General features: G+C 62.5%; 5 protein-coding genes across 7 annotated transcripts in view; 1 reads left to right on the top strand and 4 right to left on the bottom strand.

The window, feature by feature from the left end:
* TSPEAR (thrombospondin type laminin G domain and EAR repeats) overlaps positions 1-13,780 on the bottom strand; it is a 38,699-nt gene extending 24,919 nt beyond the window's left edge. The window contains exon 1 of the mRNA XM_016143522.2: positions 13,667-13,780. Within this exon, the coding sequence (XP_015999008.2) occupies positions 13,667-13,765 (99 nt within the window). The 5' untranslated portion in view covers positions 13,766-13,780. The remainder of the gene's footprint in view (positions 1-13,666) is intronic.
* LOC118614912 (keratin-associated protein 10-3-like) lies at positions 1,734-2,750 on the bottom strand. 2 transcript variants are annotated; one of them, XM_036238140.1, is made up of 2 exons: positions 2,371-2,750; positions 1,734-2,040 (listed from the first exon to the last, which is right to left on the bottom strand). In XM_036238140.1, exons 1-2 carry the CDS (start codon positions 2,748-2,750, stop codon positions 1,734-1,736), a joined length of 687 nt encoding a protein of 228 aa, XP_036094033.1. The 2 variants fall into 2 exon arrangements, with proteins under 2 accessions (XP_036094033.1, XP_036094032.1); XM_036238139.1 differs by having other exon boundaries at positions 1,734-2,077; positions 2,378-2,750.
* LOC107510158 (keratin-associated protein 10-3-like) lies at positions 8,381-9,277 on the bottom strand. Its single transcript, XM_036238136.1, has 2 exons — positions 8,817-9,277; positions 8,381-8,708 (listed from the first exon to the last, which is right to left on the bottom strand). The coding sequence occupies exons 1-2, from the start codon at positions 9,275-9,277 to the stop codon at positions 8,381-8,383; spliced, it is 789 nt and encodes a 262-aa protein (XP_036094029.1).
* A 4,125-nt stretch (positions 13,781-17,905) lies between the features above and the next one.
* LOC107510163 (keratin-associated protein 10-12-like) lies at positions 17,906-18,892 on the top strand. The gene is made up of 2 exons (XM_036238131.1): positions 17,906-18,047; positions 18,183-18,892. The coding sequence occupies exons 1-2, from the start codon at positions 17,906-17,908 to the stop codon at positions 18,890-18,892; spliced, it is 852 nt and encodes a 283-aa protein (XP_036094024.1).
* A 3,420-nt stretch (positions 18,893-22,312) lies between these two features.
* LOC107510164 (keratin-associated protein 10-3-like) lies at positions 22,313-23,242 on the bottom strand. 2 transcript variants are annotated; one of them, XM_036238132.1, is made up of 2 exons: positions 22,795-23,242; positions 22,313-22,698 (listed from the first exon to the last, which is right to left on the bottom strand). In XM_036238132.1, the coding sequence occupies exons 1-2, from the start codon at positions 23,240-23,242 to the stop codon at positions 22,313-22,315; spliced, it is 834 nt and encodes a 277-aa protein (XP_036094025.1). The 2 variants fall into 2 exon arrangements, with proteins under 2 accessions (XP_036094025.1, XP_036094026.1); XM_036238133.1 differs by having other exon boundaries at positions 22,313-22,625; positions 22,818-23,242.
* Between the last annotated feature and the right edge of the window lie 1,754 nt (positions 23,243-24,996).

Raw genomic sequence — 24,996 nt, 5'->3', positions numbered from 1 at the left:
GCACCTCGCCTGCTCATTCTATCGACTCTGTCATTTCTGGGTTTATTTCTATACGGTTTTATCTCTTGGGCGTGGGTGGCATTTTCCTCTTCTTCACGTGTCTGGTACCTTTTTAGTGAATGATGCGTTTTAATAGAATAAGACCATGACGTCGTCGAACGTCATACTTCGTTCCCTTTGTTTACGGAGCGCGGGGCTCTGTCGTGCCTGGCAGTTACTACTCGTGGCTCAGTCGGGTGCGTCTCATGCTCCCGCGCTTGCTTTGGAGTTTTGTCGGACAGATCTGGAGAAGCCTTTCCTCGCGAGCAGGTGTGGCCCTCCCGCTGAGAAGCGGCTCTTCCCGGCTCCGCGCTGAATGCCTCTGGAAGGCGGCGAGGACTCTCGGCGCTCTCGCTGGGAACGGTCCTGCCCTCAGCCCCGCGCACCCTCTTGGGACCGTTCTCGCCACTTCCCGGGACTCTGAGCTCTGAGTGATCGGCTTAGGTTCGGCAGTGGATTCAAGGGGACCCCGTGGGTGTGACCCGTGTATCTCCTTCCTCTCCACATCCGCTCCGGGGATCCCAGCGGCCTCACCCTCGTGGACGCTGATGCCTACCCCTGCGGCTCCGTGGACCGACCAGGCCGTCTGTCTTCAGCTCCATGTGCTCGTGCGGGGACCTCTCGCAGCCCGCGCCCCGGGGCGACCCCAGGGCTGCCTCCTCCGTTTCCCTCCTCTCGGTTGTCCAGTGTCTGAACCTGGTGCCTTGTATTTTTGCCCCGTTTTCTTCTTGCTTAGGGAGGACGAGTCAGGGCCGTCATGGCCAAAGTAAAGTCGGACCCCTTGTTTCCAAAAAGTCAGTTTCTCTTCCAGTCCAATCCTTGGCTGCCCTCTCTAACTCCTCAAATCATCCCTGGTTTGGGGACCGAGTCTGCCTGCTTCCACTCTGGGAAATGCTCCCGGCCAATTCGAGGCCGACCCGAGACGCCCCTGCCACCCCAGGGCCTGGCCCGTGCGGCCAGCTTTCTCCAAGTGGGAGTGGGGCTTGGAGGCCCCGACCGTGGGTCCCGGAGAGGTTTCGCCTGTTCCGCCCAGGGCTCAACAGTGTCCTGTGTGCGCAGACCCCGCGTTGAATGCGTCCGTGGCGAAGTTACGAAGTCCGATCAAGGAAAAGAAATAGTTGGTGAATAAAAGTACAAGCGGGTGAAGGATAAGCTCTAGATGGTCTCGGATGGCTAACCTGTGCCGCCCGGGCCCGCAGGAAGCTGCCCGGGACGCTGCTGGATGGCAGCGTGTCGCGGACAGAGGGGAGACGCGGGCACGTGGCCACGCGGAGGAAAGACAGTGAAGACACGTAGACGTTAGCGCAGTGCTCAGAGTCAGGGGCGTTTATTGGTCAGTTTGCTCAGGTGTGTCCGGAGAAGGCTCTGTGTCAGGGACTCACGGAGGGCGAGTGGGCCCTCGTGAGGGGCGGGAGAGAGGGAGGGGGCCACTGCCATGGGGACTTCCTAGGAGCCCGCACGGGCCGTGGCCTCGAGTACGGCCACTTAGTTCTGGCTGGAGCAGTAGACGCCAGGAAGTGGTCTAAGTGCTAGAGCTGCTCAGGACGTGGCGGCCAGCTGCCAAGGGGGGATCTGACCCCGGCCTGAGTGAGGGGACACCTGATATGGATTGGGAATGGACTGAGGGGCGGCTGGGAGGACTGAGGTCACAGGGTGGGTCCTGAGCCTGGCAGGTCCGAGGGAGATGTGTCCGGTCAGCAGCAGGACTTCAGGGCCGAGGCGGGGCCACAGCAGGCCACGCGGGAGCACGCGGGGCGGCAGAGCAGGGACACGCAGGAGGCCGGGCGGCAGCAGCTGGGCCGGCAGGAGGCGGCGGGGGCACAGCAGGAGGAGGCGGGCACGCAGCAGGCGGGCCTGCACACGGGGCGGCAGACGAGGGACACGCAGGAGGAGGGTCTGCAGCAGGACGCGGGGCAGGGGCTGGGCTGGCAGCACGAGGGGGCTGGGCAGGGGGCGGCCCCGGAGCAGACGGGCACACAGCACACGGGCCTGGAGCAGACGAGCGTGCTGCAGACAGGCGTGCTGCAGACGGGGGTGCCGCAGACGGGGGTGCCGCAAACGGGGGTGCCGCAGACAGGGGTGCCGCAGACAGGGGTGCCGCAGACAGGGGTGCTGCAGACGGGGGTGCCGCAGACGGGGGTGCCGCAGACGGGGGTGCCGCAGACGGGGGTGCTGCAGACGGGGGTGCCGCAGATGGGGGTGCCGCAGACGGGCGTGCCGCAGACAGGGGTGCCGCAGACGGGGGTGCCGCAGACGGGGGTGCTGCAGACGGGGGTGCCGCAGATGGGGGTGCCGCAGACGGGGGTGCCGCAGACGAGGGTGCTACAGACAGGGGTGCAGCTGACGGGCACACAGCAGGCCTGCTGGCAGGGCGAGGAGGAGCAGCAGGAGGGCTGGCAGCTAGACTGCGGGCAGCACAAGGCCGTGCAGGAGCTGCTGCAGGCTGATTGGCAGGGGCTGAGCCCACAGGCCACCTGGCAGCAGGGGCTGGACACGCAGCTCCCTGGGGTGCAGACGAGGGTCAGGCTGGGGGCCGGGGTGCAGCAGCTGGGGACACAGCAGCTGGGGGCGCAGCAGGAGGGGGCGCAGCAGCTCTCTGGGCTCTCGTCCACCTGCAGGGAGTCAGTGCAAGAGTCCCAGGCACCGGGCAGGCAGACGCGGCTGGCGTAGCTGAGGTCGCTGGAGCAGACGGACAGGGCAGAGGCAGCCATGGCGGGGCGCGGGTCTGAGGTGAGCTGGGAGGAGGGAGTGTGTGAATAGAGGGTGTGAGTGAGTGTGTGAGGTGCCTGGGCTGTCAGCTTTTATACCCTCTGGGTGTGTGTGGCCCCCGCTCGAGGCTCCCACGCCCTGCCTTCCTTGTCGGTGTTTTGAGTCCTAAGAAACAGCCCTTATACTTCCGGGTTGGACAGGAAGGAGTCGCCGCCTGCAGCGTTCCTGTCCTGGCTGGAGTGGCGTGACCCCCTGACCTTGTTTGTCTCCTAAGCAAACAGCACAGGGACGATCCGGAGCCCCAGGGCACTGCCTGGCCCAGCTCCAGGTCTTCCCTGTGACGTTCCAAGTGAGGGGCGACTCTGAGTCCGCGGCGGGGCCACTCGGCGTCAGGGCACTGCTGCTCGTCCGCGTGGGACATCCCCACGCACCGAGGGCTGAAGAGGGGACAGACCGGCCAAGGAGCGGAGGGGTAAGTGGGGAGGCGGACAGAGGAGGGTCTCAAACACAGAATTACACAGGGGAGAAGCCCGAAGCAGACGCCATGGCCGGAAGCCCCCCCCCCAGTCATCCCAGTGGGATTTGAGCCAGTGCGGGAAGGAAGCCCGGGCCTGTGGACGCGGCTTTTGGACCAAACGTGGGGCAGGATGAGTGGAAACGGTGCGTTCCGGACACGCTGGTGACATATCTGACAGCGACCATGAAACACATCCTGAGAGCCCAGAGCGGTCAGCCTCCTGCGTCCCTCGGCCAGTCGAGATGCGGCAGGTAACGGCGCCCGTCTTCCAAGTCCGGGGGACACGGCCTCCGTGATCTGACCCCCGGTCCCCTGGGCGCCGGGAGTCGAGGCTCTGCCACTCACGCACTACGTATCCAAACGTCCTGAGCACACGCGGTCAGGCCAAACAGAACGCAGACCACAGGGAAGTCAAACACAGAAAATGTCAGAGTAAAAGGCCTGCGAAAAGCAAGCCGATGTTCTCGACCTGTTCAGAGAGAGGAAACCTACCTGCTCGACCTCACAGAACCGGCGGCCGGATCCCCACCCCCGGCACTTAGTTCTCTCCGTGGCGTGTGGGTTTGTGAGTTTGACAAAGGCCCACGTGCCACAGTGTCCCCTACTGAAGAATCCCATCGCCCTCAGAAACTCCTTCCTTCCTCTGAAGCGCTGGCCGCCGCTGGTCCTCAGCCTCCACAGCTGCGTCTCCGTAAACTGTCACACACACAGGACCGTACCGTATGCAGCCTCTGGGGTCCGGCTTCCTCCACTCAGCACGATGCGCGTGGGTCCGTCTGCATCGCCGCGGACACCGGGGCTCGCTCCTTCCGACGGCCGCGGAGCGCTCCGCCGCATGCACGTCCGGCCATCTGTGTGTTCGTTTCGGTTGTGACGATCGCGAATGAGCTGCTGGAGACAGTCCGTGTGTAGGTGTTTTCATGACGAGGACTCGTCATTTCTCTGGGGCAAACACTTGGGCGCGGCATAGCTGGGTCACCCGTCAAGTGTGTGCTCATCTCGATAAGCAACCGCCACGTCGTTTTCCGAAGCGACCGTGACATTTCGGCGTCTCCCCCAACAGTGCGTGAGCTGCGACCCTCGCCTGCCCGCCGGCAGGGCGGCCTCTCCAAGCCGTAGCCACCCCGGCAGGCGCGGAGGGCGGCTCGGCGCGCTTTCCGCCTGCATCTCGCCAGCGGTTACTGAAGCGGGGTGTCTTTGATACGTTTATTTGCCATCGATGCATCTTTCGGGCGTTTCTTCATCTCTTCGGCATTTCCTTCTTCTCTGTTAGGGGTTCCTGATTTTGAATTTTGAGATTCATTATGAATTTTGGCTGCACGTACTTTGGTCAGATGTTTCATCTGCAAAGATTTTTCTAGGATTCTGCGGCTTGTCTTGACTGTTAACAGTATCTTTTAAATGGCGAAAGAGTTTAATGTTAATAAAATTCAGTTTAGCATTTTTCAAAGCTCACGCTTTTGGTGTTGAATCAAAGAACTCTGCCTAACACAAAGTCACAGAGATTTTCTATGTTTCCTTCAGAAATTATAAAACTTTGACATTTTTACATTCAGGTTATGATGGATTTCGATTACACTTTTACATTAAGTGTGAGGTATGGTTCAAGGTCCTCCCTCCCCCGCACTATTTTTTGCATGCAGACATCCCATTTGGAGCAAGGGGACGTCCGTCTATATGCAAACAAAGGCGGGTAACCTCGAACCAGCACACTTGATGCAAAGGTTCACTCGGCGTCCTGGCCGTGCCGCTCCCCTGGCCCTGCCCCGAGGCCGAGGACCAGCTGGCTCTGACCCTGCGGTCGGTGTCTCCGTCCTGCGTTGTCGGTCTGCGCCCTGTCCTGTTGATCTGATGACTACGCCTTGGCCACACACCCGGAAGTCAGGGAGCGTGGGCCCTCCAACTCTGTTCTTCATTTTCGAATTGTTTAGGCTATTTGAGCTCCTTCGCCTTTTCAAATAGTTTTAGAAGCGGCTTGCTGACAACGAAAAGAACCGCGCTGGGATCCTGACCGGGGCAGCCCTGGATCTGCGGATCCTTCGACCCACGAGCCCGGCCCGCCTTCCCATTTATGTGTCTCTCCGATTTCTCTCCTCGGTGTTTTTATGGTTCTCGTTACGTACGTATGCTGTTAGATTTATACCTTTTTTCATTTTTAATTTTGTTGTAAGTCATACTTTTAAACAAAAAAAAAATGTTGAAATCCAGTTGTTTATTGCCATTAAATAGAAATACGATTTTTTCCCCATTATTTTAAGCTTGCATTATTCAACCTTGCTATACACTTGTCTGATTCCAGGAGCCTTTTCGTAGGCTCTGAGTGTCTTCTGTGTGGGCAGCCACGTCTTCTGTGCACAGAGACGGTTTTATTTCTTCATCCCAATGCGGACGTTGTCTGAGTCCTTCTCTTGCCCTGTGGCATGGGGTGAGATTTCAGGGTGGAGCTGACCAGGGGTGACAAGAGGACATCCTTCCACAGCCGCGTGCGATGTTGTCTGCGAGGTTTTCACGGGTGCCTTATATCAGGTTAAGGATTTTTTTGGTTATTCTTCATTCGCTGTAAATGTTTTTTCTTTAATTAAAGAAGAAGGAACACTCCCTAATTCAGTCTGGGAAGCCTGCATGACCCTGATACCAAAGCCAAGGACATAGGAAAAGAAAACTGCAGACCTGTCCCCCGCCCCCAACCCCGGTGATCATTGTGCAGAAATCCTCGGTAGACGCCGGCAGACCGAATTCCGCAGCACAGCGAAGAGATTACACGCCACGGCCGAAGGAGCCTGCCCGTCCCCGGAATGCAAGGCTGGCTCTGCGTATGAGGACGGACCGATGTAACGTGCCGCACTCGTAGAATGAAGGAACGAAACAACACGGTCTTCCCAATCTACGCAGAAAAAGCACTGGACGAAATTCGGGACCCTCTCACTATAAAAGCGCTCCTTCCGTCTCGAGCCTTCAAGCGCTTCGTTTCTCTGTGCGTAAAGTGCAGCCTCCGCCGGCGGCAGAGTGGGGTTCCTCGTTGTCTCCAATCGGACAGCCTCTTCTCTGCCCCTCCTCTCCCTTCCCCTCGGGGGCTCCAGTTACACAGTCCCCAGCTCGTGGTGCTGTGTCCATTTCTTGTTCCTCTGTTTCCTGTAGTTTCTACGTCTCCGCTTTCAAGTTCACTTGTCTTTTCTTCCAAAGCACCGATTCCGCCGTTCATCTCATTTAGTGTAACTTAGTGTAATTTACACTCAGACGTTCCGTCTGTCCTTTTGAATCTTCGTCGTTCCTTAATATGCTTGCTTAATCTTTTCTCTAACTTCTTGAATATCTAGAACATAGTCATGACTTACTAATTCGGTCATCCGTGACATTTCTGGTTCGGTTTCGGTGGATTGGTTTTATCCTTTTATGAGTCATGTTTTCCTGCCTCTTTGCATGTCTGGAAGTTTTGAAAGGATTTCTGAAATCGTGAATTTTCCTTGCTGAGTGCTGGAAAAAAAATATATATATATATGAGTATATATATATATTTGACCTTCGCTCTAGGATGTGAAGCCCCTTGGAAACGGCTCGTTCTTCGAGGCTTGCACGTCAGCCATGTCGGGTGGGACTGACCCCGTGGTTACGTGGCACTGGCGTCGCCCATGACCGAGGCGGTGCCCTCAGAGTGGTCCACCTGATGACCTGGGAACCGTGGCCGTGTTCCAGGCGGCGCTGGTCACAGCGGGAAGCTCCGGATTATGCCGACTGCCTTCGCCGGTCTCAGTCCCGCGTGTGCGCTGCCTGCTGCTTAGCTGACTTGAGGAGCTTCTGAGGCCCTGGGGTCACTCATGCAGCTCTCCCTTCCCGTCACTCTGACCCCAAGCACCACCTGCCCGGAGCGCTCCGAGTCCCGAGGCCCGTGTGGAGCGTGTAGAGCGCCGCTTGGTGCTTGGTTCTGCCTCTGTGCACCGGGCCTGGCAGTCTCCTCGAGGTGCCGAGTGGGGCCTACGGTGACGCTCGCCGTGTTCGCTTCCCGCTCGGGTGCCCGCTCTGCGATCCTCCTATCCAGGTTTGGATGCCGCCAAATCAGGGATCCCCCACTTTCTGGTCCAGCCCAGGTGGCAGGGCGTCCAGTCCCGCTGACCTCAGAGCATTGGGGCAGCTCCTCCCTCACCCCACACATCTCTGCCAAAGGGGAGAGAAAGAGTGGACCACGGGGGGCCCCAAAACATCAGAAAGTTAAATAACACACGGAGCAGACGTGTGTGCCAGGCCACTGGGCGATGCTCCTGGGCAGCTGCACCCCGGGCGGCCTGCGCCCCGAGGAGCCGCCTTCGCACCGACGCAGAGCGGCCGCCGTCCGCACCCGTCGCCACCTTGAGGCCTGAATCGCAACTCTGGGTCCCCCGCGCTGCATACTTCATGGTTAGATTCCACGTCCAGTCCTGTGAGCTCGGGGCAGCTCCTCCCTCGCCCACCAGGTCTCAGCCGAAGCTAGACCTGCGGGCGGACAGCAGGGGGGCCCCGGGCCCAGAGAGGCGGCACTGCTGAGTCCCAGACCGGCTCCAGACGGGCGACTCTGGGGGGTGGGCTGCCCGGGCGGGACAGTGGGTGAAACGGTCCGAGGACCTGAGGACGCCCTAGTCCAGGACCCATATGCGGGCAACAAGCCTCGGGGAGCCCTGGGCGTGGGTTCAGCAGGCCCTGACCTTCCTGGGCGAGGGCCAGAGTCCCAGTGTGACCTGCCCAGAGGAGTTAGGCCATGGCCCCTTGGGGGGTCTCAGTCGCTCTTCCCAGGAATGCTCGTGGCTGCAGGAGGTCCCGTCTGCTCAGCACCGTGTGGCCCCCACCCCTCCGAACCATGAAGTCACGTGAGAGAAGCGATCAGGTGATGAAGTGAGTTTATTGGGGTGCCCGGGGAGGTGATGACAGAGAAACTGGGAGGGAAGGACAGGTGACCCAGAGGCAGGTGGAGGCGCCTCCTGGGAGGCAGGAGGTCAGGTCAGGACAGGACGCTGCAGGCCCGGGGGACCCTGTCCTGGTGGGGGCAGCCACCTGACACGGGACAGGCAGACTGAGGGGCAGCTGGGAGGACTGAGGTCACAGGGTGGGTCCTGGGTCAGGCAGGTCCTAGGGAGATGTGTTCGGTCAGCAGCAGGACTTCAGGGCCGAGGCGGGACCGCAGCAGGCCACGCGGGAGCACGCGGGGCGGCAGAGCAGGGACACGCAGGAGGCCGGGCGGCAGCAGCTGGGCCGGCAGGAGGCGGCGGGGGCACAGCAGGAGGAGGCGGGCACGCAGCAGGCGGGCCTGCACACGGGGCGGCAGACGAGGGACACGCAGGAGGAGGGTCTGCAGCAGGACGCGGGGCAGGGGCCGGGCTGGCAGCACGAGGGGGCTGGGCAGGGGGCGGCCCCGGAGCAGACGGGCACACAGCACACGGGCCTGGAGCAGACGGGCGTGCTGCAGACGGGTGTGCTACAGATGGATGTGCTGCAGACGGGGGTGCCGCAGACGGGGGTGCCGCAGACGGGGGTGCCGCAGACAGATGTGCTGCAGACAGATGTGCTGCAGACGGGCGTGCACCTGACGGGCACACAGCAGGCCTGCTGGCAGGGCGAGGAGGTGCAGCAGGAGGGCTGGCAGCTAGACTGCGGGCAGCACGAGGCCGTGCAGGAGCTGCAGCAGGCTGATTGGCAGGGGCTGAGCCCACAGGCCACCTGGCAGCAGGGGCTGGACACGCAGCTCCCTGGGGTGCAGACGAGGGTCAGGCTGGGGGCCGGGGTGCAGCAGCTGGGGACACAGCAGGAGGGGGCGCAGCAGGAGGGGGCGCAGCAGGAGGGGGCACAGCAGCTGGGGACACAGCAGGTGGGCTGGCAGCAGCTGGGGACACAGCAGGAGGGGGCGCAGCAGGAGGGGGCGCAGCAGCTCTCTGGGCTCTCGTCCACCTGCAGGGAGTCAGTGCAAGAGTCCCAGGCACCGGGCAGGCAGACGCGGCCGGTGTAGCTGAGGTCGCTGGAGCAGACGGAGGGGGCGGAGGCGGCCATGGCGGGGCGTGGGGCTGGAGGTGAGCTGGGAGGAGGGAGTGACTGTGTCAGTGTGTGTGTGTGTCTGAGTGTGTATGTGATGCGCTCAGCCGTCGGCTTTTATACCCTCCTGGGCGCGTGCGAGGCCCCAGCAGCAGGCTGGGTGAAGCCTCCCTTCCTTGTTGGTGTTTAGCACTGTGCTGTGTGTCAGCATCACGGGGTCATGGTGAATGCCACGGCCGTGAAGTTCCTGACTGCAGCCAGGCCATCCTGACCCTTGTGTATCCCCAGAGGAAACGCTGTGGACGCTGCTGCGGGAACAGTCACAATCGGACACTCTTGAAGCCAACGGTGTCTGTGCCATCCCGTGGGCAGCGGCTCCTGTAAACAGACCTCTTACCCCCACAGAGGCAGCAGGGTGGGGCCATGGCGGGATCTTTGGGAGGGAGACGCAGTCAGCGGCAGGCGGGCTGACCGTGCTTGGCGGCCCGGCTTAGGGGGCGTGCCCTGCGGGCTGACGGAGCCGCGCAGGCCCGGGCTGGTGCGGCAGGAGGAATGACCGTGAGGGCGGATGCCTTGGTTCACTGCATCCTGACCTTTCATAGAACCCCTACCAGGAGCACTTAACGCTCGCTCCTGCCTTCCCTCCTCACCTGCGCAGGGTTCTCAGGGACCCCTGCAGTCCCTGCATGAACATCAGAGCAAGGTCTCCTCCCCAAAGAACCCAGACCCCTCCCCTGCCCAGGCAGGAGGTCATCCGGATGTGGTGGCCTGTGGGTCATGCCTCCGATGCCAGCTCCTGGACACTGTCCCCGTGCAGGTGCAGTGGCAGGATGTGGTTGCCCAGCAGCCTGGCCCCAAGACACCTGTGCAGCTGCAGTGGCCCCTCTACAGCTGCGACCCAGCAACTGGCATCTGATCACGGCCTCCGTGTGTCGTCTGGTGATCACCGTGCTCGGCTGAGTCTCTGAAGGGACAGAGGCAGGGGCCTCGGCGATGCTCTGGGCTGCGGGGCTGCAAAATCAGCCCAGGGCTCCGTCGAGCACTTGTCCGGGGCCAGCGGGCTTCGGGGTTCGAGGTCTCACTGATTTGTAATGGGGAGGGGCCTGGGCTCTGCTAGAGGACCACCTGGCAGCCAGGCTGCAATGGAAAAATGTTATCCCAAAGATATGCTGGCTGATCTTTACAAATTCATTGAAAAAATTGACAATCCAGGAAACTGCATGAACTCCAAGTAAGATATGCACAAAAGGTCCCCAGACAGACACTTTGCAGTAAAAATATTGCAGGACAAAGACAAGGAGAAAGTCTCGAAAGCAGCAAGAGGGAAACCACAGGTCACCCAGGAGGCAGCCCAGCACGAAGCTCAGTGGGCTCCCCGCCGAGCGGTAACAGGCAGATACTCAAAGTGCTAGAAAAGCCGCCCGCTGGGGACTCTACGCCCAGCACAGCTGCACGTCAACGATGAAGTCAAGTCACAGTCCCAGGCAAATCAAAGCGGTCACCTGACATCACCAGACTCACCTTCTAAGATGTATGAAGAGGGGACGACCCCTTCAGGCTGAAAGCAGGTGACCCCCGGCAAAAGCCCTCATCCACCGGGTAGAACAAGGAGCACCAGTAAAGGTGACTGTGTGATTAGAAACGACAATACGAAGGCGCATTTTCATCTGTTCTTCTGGTAACTGATTTAAGAGCAGTTACACAAAACTAAATTATATATATATATATATATATATATATAAACATTTCGTTGGGCGTACAGTATATAAATATGTAGTGTGTTTGCTGATATTGGCACAAAGGACATACACGGGAGTGAAGCTGTACCCAGCAAAGGAAATTACCCCAGACGGTACCTCAGATCCATAGAAAAGAGCGTTAGGTTAAGCGGGTTCGGATCACGAAAGCTGCGCATACGAACTCACTTTCTTCTCTTCTCTAAACCTCTTAAAAGTCGTACAAGTATATTAAGTAATAATTATAGCAAGATATTGTTGGCTTTAACAACGTTTATAGATGCATGTGTAGCAGCAAGCCCACGACGAGGTCGAGAGGGGGCGCGGGGCACGTAAAAGCGAGCGGCGCCTGCGCACCTGGCGGGAGCAGAATTGCTCCAAGTCAGAAGTTGATTCCGATAGGTTAAAACGTGCTCAGCCCTAGAGCAACACTAAGGAGAAGTTTTTTAAATACAGTGAAAAATCATCCAAGAAATCGAAATGCTACGTTAGAAAATATCCACCAAATGCCAAAGGGAGCCGTGAGCGAGGACGAGAGGAACGCGGCGGCCATGCGCGGGGCGGGGGCGGCGGGCCGGCAGGCCGGGCTCCGGCCACGCGCGGCTCCCGAGCCCAGGCGCGGGTCTGCGGGGTCACGGGAACGCTGCGCGCGCAGCGACCGCTGCTCCCGGGGACGCGGGGCTCGTGCCTGCGGCCTGCGGCCTCGTTCCCGCCAGCCGCCCAGCACGCAGCCCGGCTTCGCGCGCGTCCGGGGAGCTGCCCTGTGCCGCCGTTTGCTCCCGCACGCAGTTCTGACCCCGGCCGTGCGCGGTTGCTCCCACATGACCTCGTCTCCGGCCCGAGCCGGGTGTCCTGCCATGCGATTCAATTCTATTCTGACATTAACCAGAGTCAAGAGCTCAGTGCCACAAGACTGCCCCCCCCCCCCCCCCCCCCCCCCCCCCCGCTTCAGATGCTAGTTGCAAGTAGCAGGTGTCCAGGTCACCCACGGCTTCTGTCTGGAGAGGTTCCCACCGCCACCTCCTCAGTTCAACGAATGACTCACTAGAGGGGCTCAGAACCCAGGAAAACGTTGCCTTTGCTTTGCTCGTTTACTGCCAAGGACAGTTGAAAGGACACAGATAAACAGCCAGGTGAAGAGGTCCACCGGGTGAGGTCTGGAAGGGTCCAGAGCACAGGAGCTGTGGCCCTGCGGGGTTGGGGTGCACCGCGCTCTCAGCGTGGGGAGTGTCCACCAACCCGGAGGCTCCCTGCATCCCAGGCTGCTGGGAGTCACGGGGCTTCCTCCGTGGGCACCATCCACCATACCGCCCTCCCCAAGCCCGCTCCCCCCTGGAGGGCGGGGGCGGGGCTGGGAGCGCCCAGCCCCTCTCCCCGCCTGTCTTTCTGGTGACTAGCCCTCACCCAGCAGCCACCCGGAGTCACCTCGTTAGAGCAAAAGATGCTCCCGTCACCCAGGAAGTTCCAACGGATTTGGGACCAGAGTCAAAGGCCAAACATTAGAGCTACAGGTGCTCCTAGCACCCTTATCACTTAGGAAGTTATGAGGGATTCGGAGCTCTGTGTCACCAACCGAGTCAAGGACAAATGTTAGCAAGAACTGAGGGCGCACACGCTCAGACACACTCACATACACACTCACACACACACACACACACACACACACACGACTTCGCAATATTTATTGTTGATTCACTAACACCGAACTCACTTCCACAGCAACGTAACCCGTGTCTGAATGGAGTTTTTCTAACACTCTGTAAGGGACACCACAGCCTTCTTGCACTTAGGAGGCCATTTTAAACAGGAAAATCACCAATAAAAGCACAAAACTGTGGAAAATGTGGCACTAAGCAGGAAACAAGAACCCTTGTCTGCAGTATGAGCCAAAACTAGATGGCGGAGCAGTGCTCGCTCAGCCGCGGCCGAGAATGCGCACGCGCTGGAACCTGGATCGTCAACTACGGGGGTGCTCTGGCCACGCCCACAAATAACTGAACTCGCGAGTGTTGACTTTAGGGGTCGCACATCACTTTAAGCAAGAAGGTGAATTGGCAAGTACGAAATATGTGAATAATGAAGATTCACTATATACTGATAATAATTTAAATGTGAATAAATTAAGCGATCCAATCATAAGGGGGAGATCATTAGACCAGGTGTCCATCAGCTGGGATGGGTAAAGGTACTGTGGAGTGAGCCTACGCCCCGACGCAAGGTGGCTGACCCAGGCACGAAGCGCTGGCGTGCCCTGCAACGCGGCGAACCTCGGCCACGTGCTGCGTAGAAGCCACACTCTGCGCGACTCCATTCCCGCGGGAGGTCCGGACCAGGCGGACCCACGTGCAGAAGGCAAATGAGTCGCTGCTCCCCACTCAGGTAATCGGGCCCCCAAAGGGTGTGTTTGTTATTTTACTGTTCACCTTTCCTGCTAACGGGTGTTGTACTAGAAGTTCCGAGCCCCATCCGGGGCCTCCGACCCGCTCGCACACCAGGAAAGTGACGCACACGGCCACACAGGCTGAGCCTGCACGCTCACGGTGACGGGGACCTCGCCGCCCATCGAGGCCACCGCCGCTGACGCCACAGGGCTAGGAGACCCTGCCCGCCCGGTCAGTCTGCACACTCTGGCCCCGAGGACACCGGCCGCGAAGGTCGGAGGGTCACTGACCTTTGGGGGAAGACTGGGCGCTTTCAGGGTCACGACGATGGAAAATTCTTCAGGGAAGACATCGCATCTGACGAAAATCCTCGATGCGGGGAAGCTCATGGCGTGCGGGGCGGCGGCCGAGAGCTGCAGGCCCAGAGCGCCTTGGACCCGCGCCACGCGGATCCCGCGCGCGGCGCCGTCCGGGGGGACCGCCTCCGCCAGGATGTCCAGGGGCCGCAGGTCTGCGTCGGGGAGATCACAGCGGTTACGCCAGGGGCCACGGTGCCCTCGCAGGACCCTCGCAGGACCCTCGCAGGAGCCCCACGGCCGGTGTCACGACCGTCCCCGGCCAACCACCCCCGGGGCTGCCCATGACCTCCCCCGGCCCCGCACAACCAGGCACGGAGCGGGCAGCGCTGGGCACAAGAAAAGACCAGTCCCAGCCCTGGCCCCGGGAGCGCGCAGTCCCCGCGGAGACAGGCTCACGCGTGGCGTCCCCAGAGCGCCCAGCTGAGCTGCCATCGCCAACCAGACGCCGGGACCCGACAGTGGTCCCCACAGCGCGCAGCCGGGACCGCCGGAGCGAGGAGCCGAGCGGGCGCCGTCTGCCGGTTTACAGACGTCGGTGGCTCCGTCCTCACGGTGCTCCATGGGCCAGGCCCCCTTTCCCGTCTGTGCTGGGCCCGCCGCCACTCCTCGCCCGCAGTGCCAGATGACTTACATCTGGGGCCACCTGCCATTCCCCGGGCGCTCCCTGCAGGCCGTCTGAGTCTACCTTGCCAAGGCCCATCCCAGGCTAGTGTCACGGGGTGTGATGAGGTCCCTGCCCCGTGAAACGCTCCCAAGGCCTCTCCCCTGTGAATGTGGCCAAGGACACGAGTGACCAGGCAGAGAGGACAGCTCCCTATCCCCACGCGGGGGCCTGAAGCACACGGCCACCAGCTGCTGTCACGCTGCATCAGACCTCAGGCAGACGCACGTCCCCGCCGCCCACAGCAGCCCACAGAATGATCCAGAAAGCCCCGGGACACCTTCCCTTAGGGTCGAACCAGTGATTTTCCTTGAAGTGGCAAGGGCTGTGGCCCAGATGGGCCATGGGGAGTTTTGGGGTCTCTTCCAGCCTGAGGGGGGCCACACGAGGACAACGGTGAACACCCCATTGTTGCAGGAAGCAAAGCTAGCAGCCGCGCTAGGGAGAACCGTGGGACCGTCGCCGCTGCAGGGGGCTGTGGGACCCATGGCGTGCGGGCCTGAGCAGCGCCTCGGGGGCCCCTGGGGATGGCGAAGGAGGGGGGCACACGCCCACTCTGTGATGCGAGGATCGTTCGGTCATAGTTTATGTTGTGGGCACCGAAACGGCGGGGTGCGAGGGGACCGTCCCTCCCAGTGCTGTGCAGCAGGCTGCCCGCAGAGCAGGACGGACGGGTCGGACGCAACGGCGTCCCCGTCCTCTAACGTGTCCGATGCCAAGGGCGGGGTCGCCCTGGAGGCAGCCGTGTCGGGAGCAGGGGTCCCAGACAGAGGAGTGGGCATCTGAGGCGGGGGAGGGGTCTGCGCTCCAGGAGCCTGACCTTGACCCCAGCTTCGGCCTGCTCTGGGCGTGGGGGTCGGGTTCCACACCCCTCGGGGTGGTGCCCATTGGGGTCCCTGGGGAGCTCGGGGCTGTGAGTAAACACTGTGCCCCTAAATCCTTCCCCGAAGCCGTGGGAGACGGCGGAGCCCAGTGCCGCCTGGCAGGTGGCTCGCCCCTCCTGGCTTCCGCCGTGTCCGCACCAGGCTCCAGCCCCACTTCAGGAAACGCGGGTCCTGCTCCAGGCGGGCTGCCAGCTTCCGGGATGTGCCTTGGCCTGGCTGAGCCCCAGGCATGGGGAGCTCGGGCCCATGAACAGTGAGGGGGACCCCGAATTCAGCTCATCCCAGTGTGAGCCTCTCCCACGTTGTTTAATAAAAATGGCACTGGGGCCACACACGGCGTCTGCCTCTGCCTCGGCGGCGCGTGCGGGAGGGTGCGAGCAGCTCCGGCCGGGGCTGCCGCGCACCAGGGCCGGGGGACAGGCGGACCGCCCGTGGCTACGTTCCAGCGAGGAACCCGGTCGGTTCAACATGTCCACCTGCTGCATCCACACTGAGAGCCTGGTCAACCGGACAGCGGCCGAGCCACACGCAGGGCCAGGGAGCCGGCCCCGGCCTCTGCCGCCCCCAGCCAGGAGCGGCCAGGGCGCGCGAGGCCCCGGCGCCCGGCTCCGAGCCTGGCGACCTGCCCCAGCCTCCCGCGGTGCAGCCAGCCGCCCTGGGGCTCACGGAGCCCCCTTCCCGCTCAGGCGGACCCCCTCCGGCCCGTCGGAGGCTCCGCGCACGCCGGCGCTGCGAGCCCCTCCAGCCCCGGCCCGCCTCGGCGCCTCCTCCGGGCGTCCTCCCGGGGCCGCCACGGCTTCCCGAAGCGGCAGCGGCAGCAATAAACAGCCGCTGCCGTCCGGAGCCCGCGATGCAGCAGAGGGCGACGGCCGCCGAGGCGCCGGCTGAGATAGCCCTCGAGGCCATGGGCCCGGTCGCCGAACCTCTCTGAGCCTCAGTGTCCTCAACCGTAAAGCGGGAGGAGGTGACACGCGGGCAGGCCCGGCCGAGCTGGAGGAAGGGCCGAGCCGCCCCGCGCCGCAGGCCCCCGCGGCCGGGAGCAGCAGGAGCGGCGGGGACGGTGCCGTCACGGGGCGGCGGAGCAGGCGCCGGGAGGCGGAAGGCGGAGGCTCCGGCCCCCAGCGCCTCACGGAGGGACGCGGGACACGGAGGGGGTCGCGTGAGGGAGCCCAGGACAGCGCCCCCTGCAGGGAGGACGGGGGGTGGGGGCGGGCGCGGGGCAGGGGAGAGGGAAGAGCTGGACGCAGAGTCAGAGGCGGAGAAGCACCTTCGAGGCCCCGTAGGGAGGCGCTGGGCGCGGAACGTGGACGTCGGGGGGCGGGGACGGGGGCGGGGGAGGGCAGTGCCCCACCTGCACCCCGAGCCTGCTGTGTGGCAGGAGACCGAAGCCTTTGTGGCCGCCTGTAGCCGGGTCTGACAGATCACATGTGGGCTTTCGGGCAGGAGCCAGGCTCCGCGCACCTCAAATCTGTTCCCTGGGGAGGTGGCCCGCATGCAGCTGTGATGGCCAAGGCCTCCAGGAGGGGCCGGCTTCCTTCGCCGGGGGCACAGGGGACACCCGGGTATGCTTCAGAGGGTCCCTCCACGGCGGTGGGCGGAAAGGGAGGACTGGGGGGCCCATCGTGTGGATTGCGTTGATTTAGACTCTGCCCAGAGACCAGGAGCAGTTTCTTTCTGGAAGGTTAGGGTAGGGTGGGAGAGGGCTGCCCGAGGGGACCATGGCACGAACCCCGCAGTCTGCGCCCAGGAAGAGGCGGGAGAAGCGGCGAGGAGGTGAGATCCCGGAGCTCGAGGGCCCTGCAGGTAAGCGGAGTGACACCTTGCAGGGGAGCAGGGAGGGACTGTGGAGGGCGTGTGGGGCCAGGGGAGCCGGCCTCTGTGGGGGATGGGCAGTCCAAACCCCTCCCCAAACAGCACGCACCGCCGCCAACTCCGGGAGGGGCGGAAGGTGAAGCCCCCGCCAGAGGGCAGCGTTAGGTGCCGTGCGTGACCTCAGTAACGGAGGGTCTGTCAGGCTCATGGAACACGGAGCTTCGGGAAGGCATCGGTACATTTGCCCACGTCAAAACAGGGCTGTCCACTCGGGAAGGACAGCTCAGGGGTGCTGATGGTCACAGGACGGGACGGGACAGGTGTGTGCCACAATAGGCACTGACAAGGGCGTAGGAGACATGGAGGAACCCCTGAAACCTCCAGGAAACGCTCCCGTCCACGGGAGTCAGCGAAATGCAACGGGCCTCCAACCGCCAGGCGCATGACGCCCGGGCCAGCCAGGCGGCGACCCGGCCAGGAGCAGAGACACGCCCCACACACACTCGTCTGCCCACGCCCGACCGAGGCGCCGACACAAGGCAACCTGCACTCACGCCGAGGTTTCCTCATGGGAACAAACAGGGAAAGACGCGTGAGCCAACTCGAGAGCGTTGTGAGCTGAGCGATGGGTCCTCGGGCTAAACAACACGCGGCTCATGGCCGGGAGGAAGGGGTGAGTGCACCCGAGCCGGGGGGCCGCGCCGGGAAGACGTATAAAAGCCGACAGCCCAGGATCCGCACACACTCACTCACACTCGCTCACACTCACACGCACACCCTCCTCCCAGCGCACGTCCAGCCCCACGCCCCGCCATGGCAGCCTCCGCCCCCTCCGTCTGCTCCAGCGACCTCAGCTACGCCAGCTGCGTCTGCCTGCCCGGTGCCTGGGACTCTTGCACTGACTCCCTGCAGGTGGACGAGAGCCCAGAGAGCTGCTGCGCCCCCTCCTGCTGCGCCCCCTCCTGCTGCGCCCCCTCCTGCTGTGTCCCCAGCTGCTGCGCCCCCTCCTGCTGCGCCCCCAGCTGCTGCCAGCCCTCCTGCTGTGTCCCCAGCTGCTGCCAGCCCTCCTGCTGTGTCCCCAGCTGCTGCACCCCGGCCCCCAGCCTGACCCTCGTCTGCACCCCAGGGAGCTGCGTGTCCAGCCCCTGCTGCCAGGTGGCCTGTGGGCTCAGCCCCTGCCAATCAGCCTGCAGCAGCTCCTGCACGGCCTTGTGCTGCCCGCAGTCTAGCTGCCAGCCCTCCTGCTGCACCTCCTCACCCTGCCAGCAGGCCTGCTGTGTGCCCGTCAGCTGCACCCCTGTCTGTAGCACCCCCGTCTGCAGCACCCCCGTCTGCAGCACCCTCGTCTGCGGCACCCCCCTCTGCGGCACGCCCGTCTGCGGCACCCCCGTCTGCGGCACCCCCGTCTGCAGCACGCCTGTATGCAGCACCCCCGTCTGCAGCACGCCCGTCTGCGGCACCCCCGTCTGCGGCACCCCCGTCTGCAGCACGCCCGTCTGCTCCAGGCCCGTGTGCTGTGTGCCCGTCTGCTCCGGGGCCGCCCCCTGCCCAGCCTCCTCGTGCTGCCAGCCCAGCCCCTGCCCCGCATCCTGCTGCAGACCCTCCTCCTGCGTGTCCCTCGTCTGCCGCCCCGTGTGCAGGCCCGCCTGCTGCGTGCCCGCCTCCTCCTGCTGTGCCCCCGCCGCCTCCTGCCGGCCCAGCTGCTGCCGCCCGGCCTCCTGCGTGTCCCTGCTCTGCCGCCCCGCGTGCTCCCGCGTGGCCTGCTGCGGCCCCGCCTCGGCCCTGAAGTCCTGCTGCTGACCGGACACATCTCCCTCGGACCTGCCAGGCTCAGGACCCACCCTGTGACCTCAGTCCTCCCAGCCGCCCCTCAGTCCATTCCCAATCCATATCAGGTGTCCCCTCACTCAGGCCGGGGTCAGATCCCCCCTTGGCAGCTGGCCGCCACGTCCTGAGCAGCTCTAGCACTTAGACCACTTCCTGGCGTCTACTGCTCCAGCCAGAACTAAGTGGCCGTACTCGAGGCCACGGCCCGTGCGGGCTCCTAGGAAGTCCCCATGGCAGTGGCCCCCTCCCTCTCTCCCGCCCCTCACGAGGGCCCACTCGCCCTCCGTGAGTCCCTGACACAGAGCCTTCTCCGGACACACCTGAGCAAACTGACCAATAAACGCCCCTGACTCTGAGCACTGCGCTAACGTCTACGTGTCTTCACTGTCTTTCCTCCGCGTGGCCACGTGCCCGCGTCTCCCCTCTGTCCGCGACACGCTGCCATCCAGCAGCGTCCCGGGCGGCTTCCTGCGGGCCCGGGCAGCACAGGTTAGCCATCCGAGACCATCTTGAGCTTATCCTTCACCCGCCTGTACTTTTATTCACCAACTATTTCTTTTCCTTGATCGGACTTCGTAACTTCGCCACGGATGCATTCAATGCGGGGTCTGCGCACACAGGACACCGTTGAGCCCTGGGCGGAACAGGCGAAACCTCTCCGGGACCCACGGTCGGGGCCTCCAAGCCCCATTCCCACTTGGAGAAGGCTGGCCGCACGGGCCAGGCCCTGGGGTGGCAGAGGCGTCTCGGGTCGGCCTCGAATTGGCTGGGAGCATTTCCCAGAGTGGAAGCAGGCAGACTCGGTCCCCAAACCAGGGATGATTTGAGGAGTTAGAGAGGGCAGCCAAGGATTGGACTGGAAGAGAAACTGACTTCTCGGAAACAAGGAGTCCGACTTTACTTTGGCCATGACGGGCCTGACTCGTCCTCCCTAAGCAAGGAGAAAACGGGGCAAAAATACAAGGCACCAGGTTCAGACACCGGACAACCGAGAGGAGGGAAACGGAGGAGGCAGCCCTGGGGTAGCCCCGGGGCGCGGGCTGCGAGAGGTCCCCGCACGAGCACATGGAGCTGAAGACAGACGGCCTGGTGGGTCCACGGAGCCGCAGGGGTAGGCATCAGCGTCCACGAGGGTGAGGCCGCTGGGATCCCCGGGGCGGACGCGGAGAGGAAAGAGATACACGGGTCACACCCACAGGGTCCCCTTGAATCCACTGCCGAACCTAAGCCGATCACTCAGAGCTCAGAGCCCCGGGAAGTGGGCGAGAACGGTCACCAGAGGGTGCGCGGGGCTGAGGGCAGGACCGTTCCCAGCGAGAGCGCCGAGAGTCCTCGCCGCCTTCCAGAGGCATTCAGCGCGGAGCCGGGAAGAGCCGCTTCTCAGCGGGAGGGCCACACCTGCTCGCGAGGAAAGGCTTCTCCAGATCTGTCCGACAAAACTCCAAAGCAAGCGCGGGAGCATGAGACGCACCCGACTGAGCCACGAGTAGTAACTGCCAGGCACGACAGAGCCCCGCGCTCCGTAAACAAAGGGAACGAAGAATAACGTTCGACGACGTTATGGTCTTATTCTATTAAAACGCATCATTCACTAAAAAGGTACCAGACACGTGAAGAAGAGGAAGATGCCACCCACGCCCAAGAGATAAAACCGTTTATAGAAATAAACCCAGAAATGACAGAGTCGATAGAATGAGCAGGCGAGGTGCTTAGAACAACCACTATAAATATGTTCGGGAACTTAAAGGAAAACATGAGCATGATGAGGAGAGAAGCGGAGGATACGAAAGAGGACGAAATGGACTTCCGAAGGCTGAAAAATACAACATCGACAGTAAAAAATTAAAAAGATGAGCTCGAGAGTGGATTAGACACTGCGGAAGATCAGACCAAGTGACCCGAAGACGCGGCCGTAGGAATGAGCCAAACCAAAGGACACTGAGAAAAAGATGAAATAATGAAATATTCACAGAGCCTCAGCGACCTGGGGACCAATGTTAAGTGATCTAAGGCACATCCAATTAAAGTTACTGGGGAAAAAGGTGGGGGAGAGGCCAAGGAGATGTTTCAAGAGATGATGGCCAGATATTTTCTTAATTTGATGAAATCAATAAGTATATAAAAAACACTAAAACCCAAAACACCACAAACTAACCTGATCTATTTGACATTTATGCAATATATCATCCCAACAAGAGCGGAATTCACGTTTTTTTCCAGTGCATATCGAACACTCACCAAAATAAATTATATGCTAGGCCATAAAACAAGTCTCTATATATTTAATATGGTTGTCATCATACAGAGAACGTGCAAAAAAGCTATCGGATCACGAGTGAACTCGGCGAGGTTACACAATGCAGCGTCCACATGCGAGAGCCAATCGAATTTCTACACAGTAGCAAGAAAGAGTTGAAATGAAATAAACTTACTGTTAACCGAAACGTCAGAAAGTGAAATAACACACGGAGCAGACGTGTGTGCCAGGCCACTGGGCGATGCTCCTGGACAGCTGCACCCCGGGCGGCCTGCGCCCCGAGGAGCCGACTTCGCACCGACGCAGAGCGGCCGCCGTCCGCACCCGTCGCCACCTTGAGGCCTGAATCGCAACTCTGGGTCCCCCACGCTGCACACTTCATGGTTAGATTCCACGTCCAGTCCTATGAGCTCGGGGCAGCTCCTCCCTCGCCCACCAGGTCTCAGCCGAAGCTAGACCTGCGGGCAGACAGCAGGAGGGCCCCGGGCCCAGAGAGGCTGCACTGCTGAGTCCCAGACCGGCTCCAGACGGGCGACTCTGGGGGGTGGGCTGCCCGGGCAGGACAGTGGGTGAAACGGTCCGAGGACCTGAGGACGCCCTAGACCAGGACCCATATGCGGGCAACAAGCCTCGGGGAGCCCTGGGCGTGGGTTCAGCAGGCCCTGACCTTCCTGGGCAAGGGCCAGAGTCCCAGCGTGACCTGCCCAGAGGAGTTAGGCCATGGCCCCTTGGGGGGTCTCAGTCGCTCTTCCCAGGAATGCTCGTGGCTGCAGGAGGCCCCCGTCTGCTCAGCACCGTGTGGCCCCCACCCCTCCGAACCATGAAGTCACGTGAGAGAAGCGATCAGGTGATGAAGTGAGTTTATTGGGGTGCCCGGGGAGGTGATGACAGGTTGGGAGTCATGGTCAGGTGACCGACAGAGAAACTGGGAGGGAAGGACAGGTGACCCAGAGGCAGGTGGAGGCGCCTCCTGGGAGGGAGGAGGTCAGGTCAGGACAGGACGCTGCAGGCCCGGGGGACCCTGTCCTGGTGGGGGCAGCCACCTGACACGGGACAGGCAGACTGAGGGGCAGCTGGGAGGACTGAGGTCACAGGGTGGGTCCTGGGTCAGGCAGGTCCGAGGGAGATGTGTCCGGTCAGCAGCAGGACTTCAGGGCCGAGGCGGGGCCGCAGCAGGCCACGCGGGAGCACGCGGGGCGGCAGAGCAGGGACATGCAGGAGGCCGGGCGGCAGCAGCTGGGCCGGCAGGAGGCGGTGGGGGCACAGCAGGAGGAGGCGGGCACGCAGCAGGCGGGCCTGCACACGGGGCGGCAGACGAGGGACACGCAGGAGGAGGGTCTGCAGCAGGACGCGGGGCAGGGACTGGGCTGGCAGCACGAGGGGGCTGGACAGGGTGCGTCCCCGGAGCAGACGGGCACACAGCACACGGGCCTGGAGCAGACGGGTGTGCTACAGATGGATGTGCCGCAGACAGGGGTGCCGCAGACGGGCGTGCTGCAGACGGGCGTGCTACAGATGGATGTGCCGCAGACAGGGGTGCCGCAGACGGGGGTGCTGCAGATGGGGGTGCTGCAGACGGGGGTGCCGCAGACGGGGGTGCTGCAGATGGGGGTGCTGCAGACGGGGGTGCTGCAGACGAGCGTGCTGCAGACGGGCGTGCTGCAGATGGGCGTGCAGCTGACGGGCACACAGCACGCCTGCTGGCAGGGCGTGGAGGTGCAGCAGGAGGGCTGGCAGCTAGACTGCGGGCAGCACGAGGCCGTGCAGGAGCTGCTGCAGGCTGATTGGCAGGGGCTGAGCCCGCAGGCCACCTGGCAGCAGGGGCTGGACACGCAGCTCCCTGGGGTGCAGACGAGGGTCATGCTGGGGGCCGGGGTGCAGCAGCTAGGGACACAGCAGGAGGGCTGGCAGCAGCTGGGGGCATAGCAGCAGGAGGGGGCGCAGCAGCTCTCTGGGCTCTCGTCCACCTGCAGGGAGTCAGTGCAAGAGTCCCAGGCACCGGGCAGGCAGATGCGGCTGGCGTAGCTGAGGTCGCTGGAGCAGACAGACAGGGCGGAGGTGGCCATGGCGGGTCGTGGGGCTGGGGGGGAGCTGGGATAGGCGGTGAGTGTGAGGATGAGTGTGTGAGTTTCCGGGCTTGGCGGCTCTTATACTCTCCTGGCGCGGTGTCCCGGGCACCACAGCCCCCTTTTCCGGCTTCGTGTTTGTTTGCCTGGGACGTCGTCCAGCTCGTTAACTTCCTGCATCATCTCGTTCAGGAACCTGTCCCATTGTGTCCTTGGGGAGGCAGGAGTGGGTGAGCAGGGTCCCAGGAGCATCCTCCGAGCGTGGGCGTGGGGTGGCGGGTGCTCCCCGGCGCAGCCGGGGTGCTGATCCTTCACAGTCAGCTTTCATCATTCAGAATGTTTCTCGTGGTTTAAACATCGCATGTTCTGGGGACACAGGACTGCCGCCACTGTGTGAGCGGGGAACCGGAGGCCAGGGCGTTGGTGACATCAGGACCCGGACCTCTTGGCCGGAGCTCAGATTTGTCATCACCAGAGACCCTCCCTCCGGGGGCTCCTGTCCGTGCATCCACTTTCCACGTGTCCTCGAGCTCCAGAGACCACAGGGGTTGGCATTCTAGGACGAATCACGTGCTCCCGTCCCCTGGGGGACAATGACAGTGTCCTGCGTGTCCGGTTCCTGTGCGTTAGTTCGTGGAGCTCCGGGACTGGACTTTGGTGGAGTCATAGTCGTCGCCTCCCTCGCCGGTGGCCTCCTCTCCGGGGCTCCCCACTCTTCTCTGACAGAGCCTCCCCGCCATGACCCGGGTCCGCCGCCTGCCCTGCAGGTGCCAGACGACCTGCAGGGCCACCGAGGAGCACATGGTCACCACACACGACACACGTCTGAAGTGCGGCCGCGAACAGTGCCTCCCGCACTCTGTCTGCCGCAGCCACGTCCCTGCTCAGGGTCGGCCCCCTCCACGAGCCCTCATCTGCCCCCTCACTGTGCACACACACGCACACTCGCTCACACTCGGCCGCCCGCTCCCGTTATCCCTGGCCGCGGCCTCCTGCGAAGCCACCGTGCGCGCCGGGGTAGCAATGCCGCCCCGCCGAGCACACGCGGCCCGCTCGCGGTGGCTCTCTGTTCACAGACACCTGACTGGACGCGCGTCCTGCTCTACGCCGGGCCGCGTCCCCCGCTCAGCCACGCATGCGACTCGTCTCCCCGCTAGGCACGTCGCGGCCTTCCGACTCGTGGGGAAGCAGACATGTCTGCGCTCTCTCCCTCCCCCCCCCATATGCACTATATATATATGTAATATATGCATGTAATATACATAAACATACATACATAATATATATATATATGTCTGAGCACAGGCCAGGCTCAAATCTATATTATTTTTAGAACTCAGAAAACAAACTAAATCAACATCGTCCACAACTCAGTTGAATTTCTCCCCGTCTGTCTTGCCGTCCATACTCTTCCCAGGTGCTGAGAGGCCTGAGTGGAAAGCCATGTGGGAACAGGATGGCGGGAAGGGTGAGAATCTGAAGCCCAGACTTCGCGGGGACATCGTCCCGCCAGCCTGTCCCCGGGCGAGGCGCCCGCCGCTCCTGTGGTCCCTGCCCGCGGCGCGGTGCCGGGTCGTCGCTGGGCGCCGGGTGCTGAGCGCGTCCCTCGGGCGCCCGGGCTCCCCACGCGTGGCTGCCCGTGGTCGTTGAAGGCTCGAGCCTGGTGCCCATGCCGCTCCCAGGGAGACCCGGCACGCAGGGGGACCTGGCACACGAGGGAACCATCACGCCGGTCACTGGGCACGCGAGGGAAC

This window comes from Rousettus aegyptiacus, unplaced genomic scaffold, assembly GCF_014176215.1.
Source record: "Rousettus aegyptiacus isolate mRouAeg1 unplaced genomic scaffold, mRouAeg1.p scaffold_m13_p_20, whole genome shotgun sequence".
Lineage (NCBI taxonomy): Eukaryota > Metazoa > Chordata > Mammalia > Chiroptera > Pteropodidae > Rousettus > Rousettus aegyptiacus.
Note: the sequence above shows the minus strand (reverse complement) of the source record. Positions and strands in the feature narration are given on the sequence as shown.

Bases quoted from the DNA above. Each gene is read 5' to 3' on its own strand.
- LOC118614912 (XM_036238139.1), bottom strand. From the start codon at position 2,750: ATGGCTGCCTCTGCCCTGTCCGTCTGCTCCAGCGACCTCAGCTACGCC. The intron at 2,078-2,377 runs GCACCCCTGTCT...CCCCCGTCTGCG, and splicing joins CTGCTGTGTGCCCGTCAGCT to GCACCCCCGTCTGCAGCACG.
- LOC107510158 (XM_036238136.1), bottom strand. From the start codon at position 9,277: ATGGCCGCCTCCGCCCCCTCCGTCTGCTCCAGCGACCTCAGCTACACC. The intron at 8,709-8,816 runs GTGCACGCCCGT...ATCCATCTGTAG, and splicing joins GCCTGCTGTGTGCCCGTCAG to CACACCCGTCTGCAGCACGC.
- LOC107510163 (XM_036238131.1), top strand. From the start codon at position 17,906: ATGGCAGCCTCCGCCCCCTCCGTCTGCTCCAGCGACCTCAGCTACGCC. The intron at 18,048-18,182 runs CCCCCTCCTGCT...CCAGCTGCTGCA, and splicing joins CTGCGCCCCCTCCTGCTGCG to CCCCGGCCCCCAGCCTGACC.
- LOC107510164 (XM_036238132.1), bottom strand. From the start codon at position 23,242: ATGGCCACCTCCGCCCTGTCTGTCTGCTCCAGCGACCTCAGCTACGCC. The intron at 22,699-22,794 runs GCAGCACCCCCA...CTGTCTGCGGCA, and splicing joins CGTCTGCAGCACCCCCGTCT to CATCCATCTGTAGCACGCCC.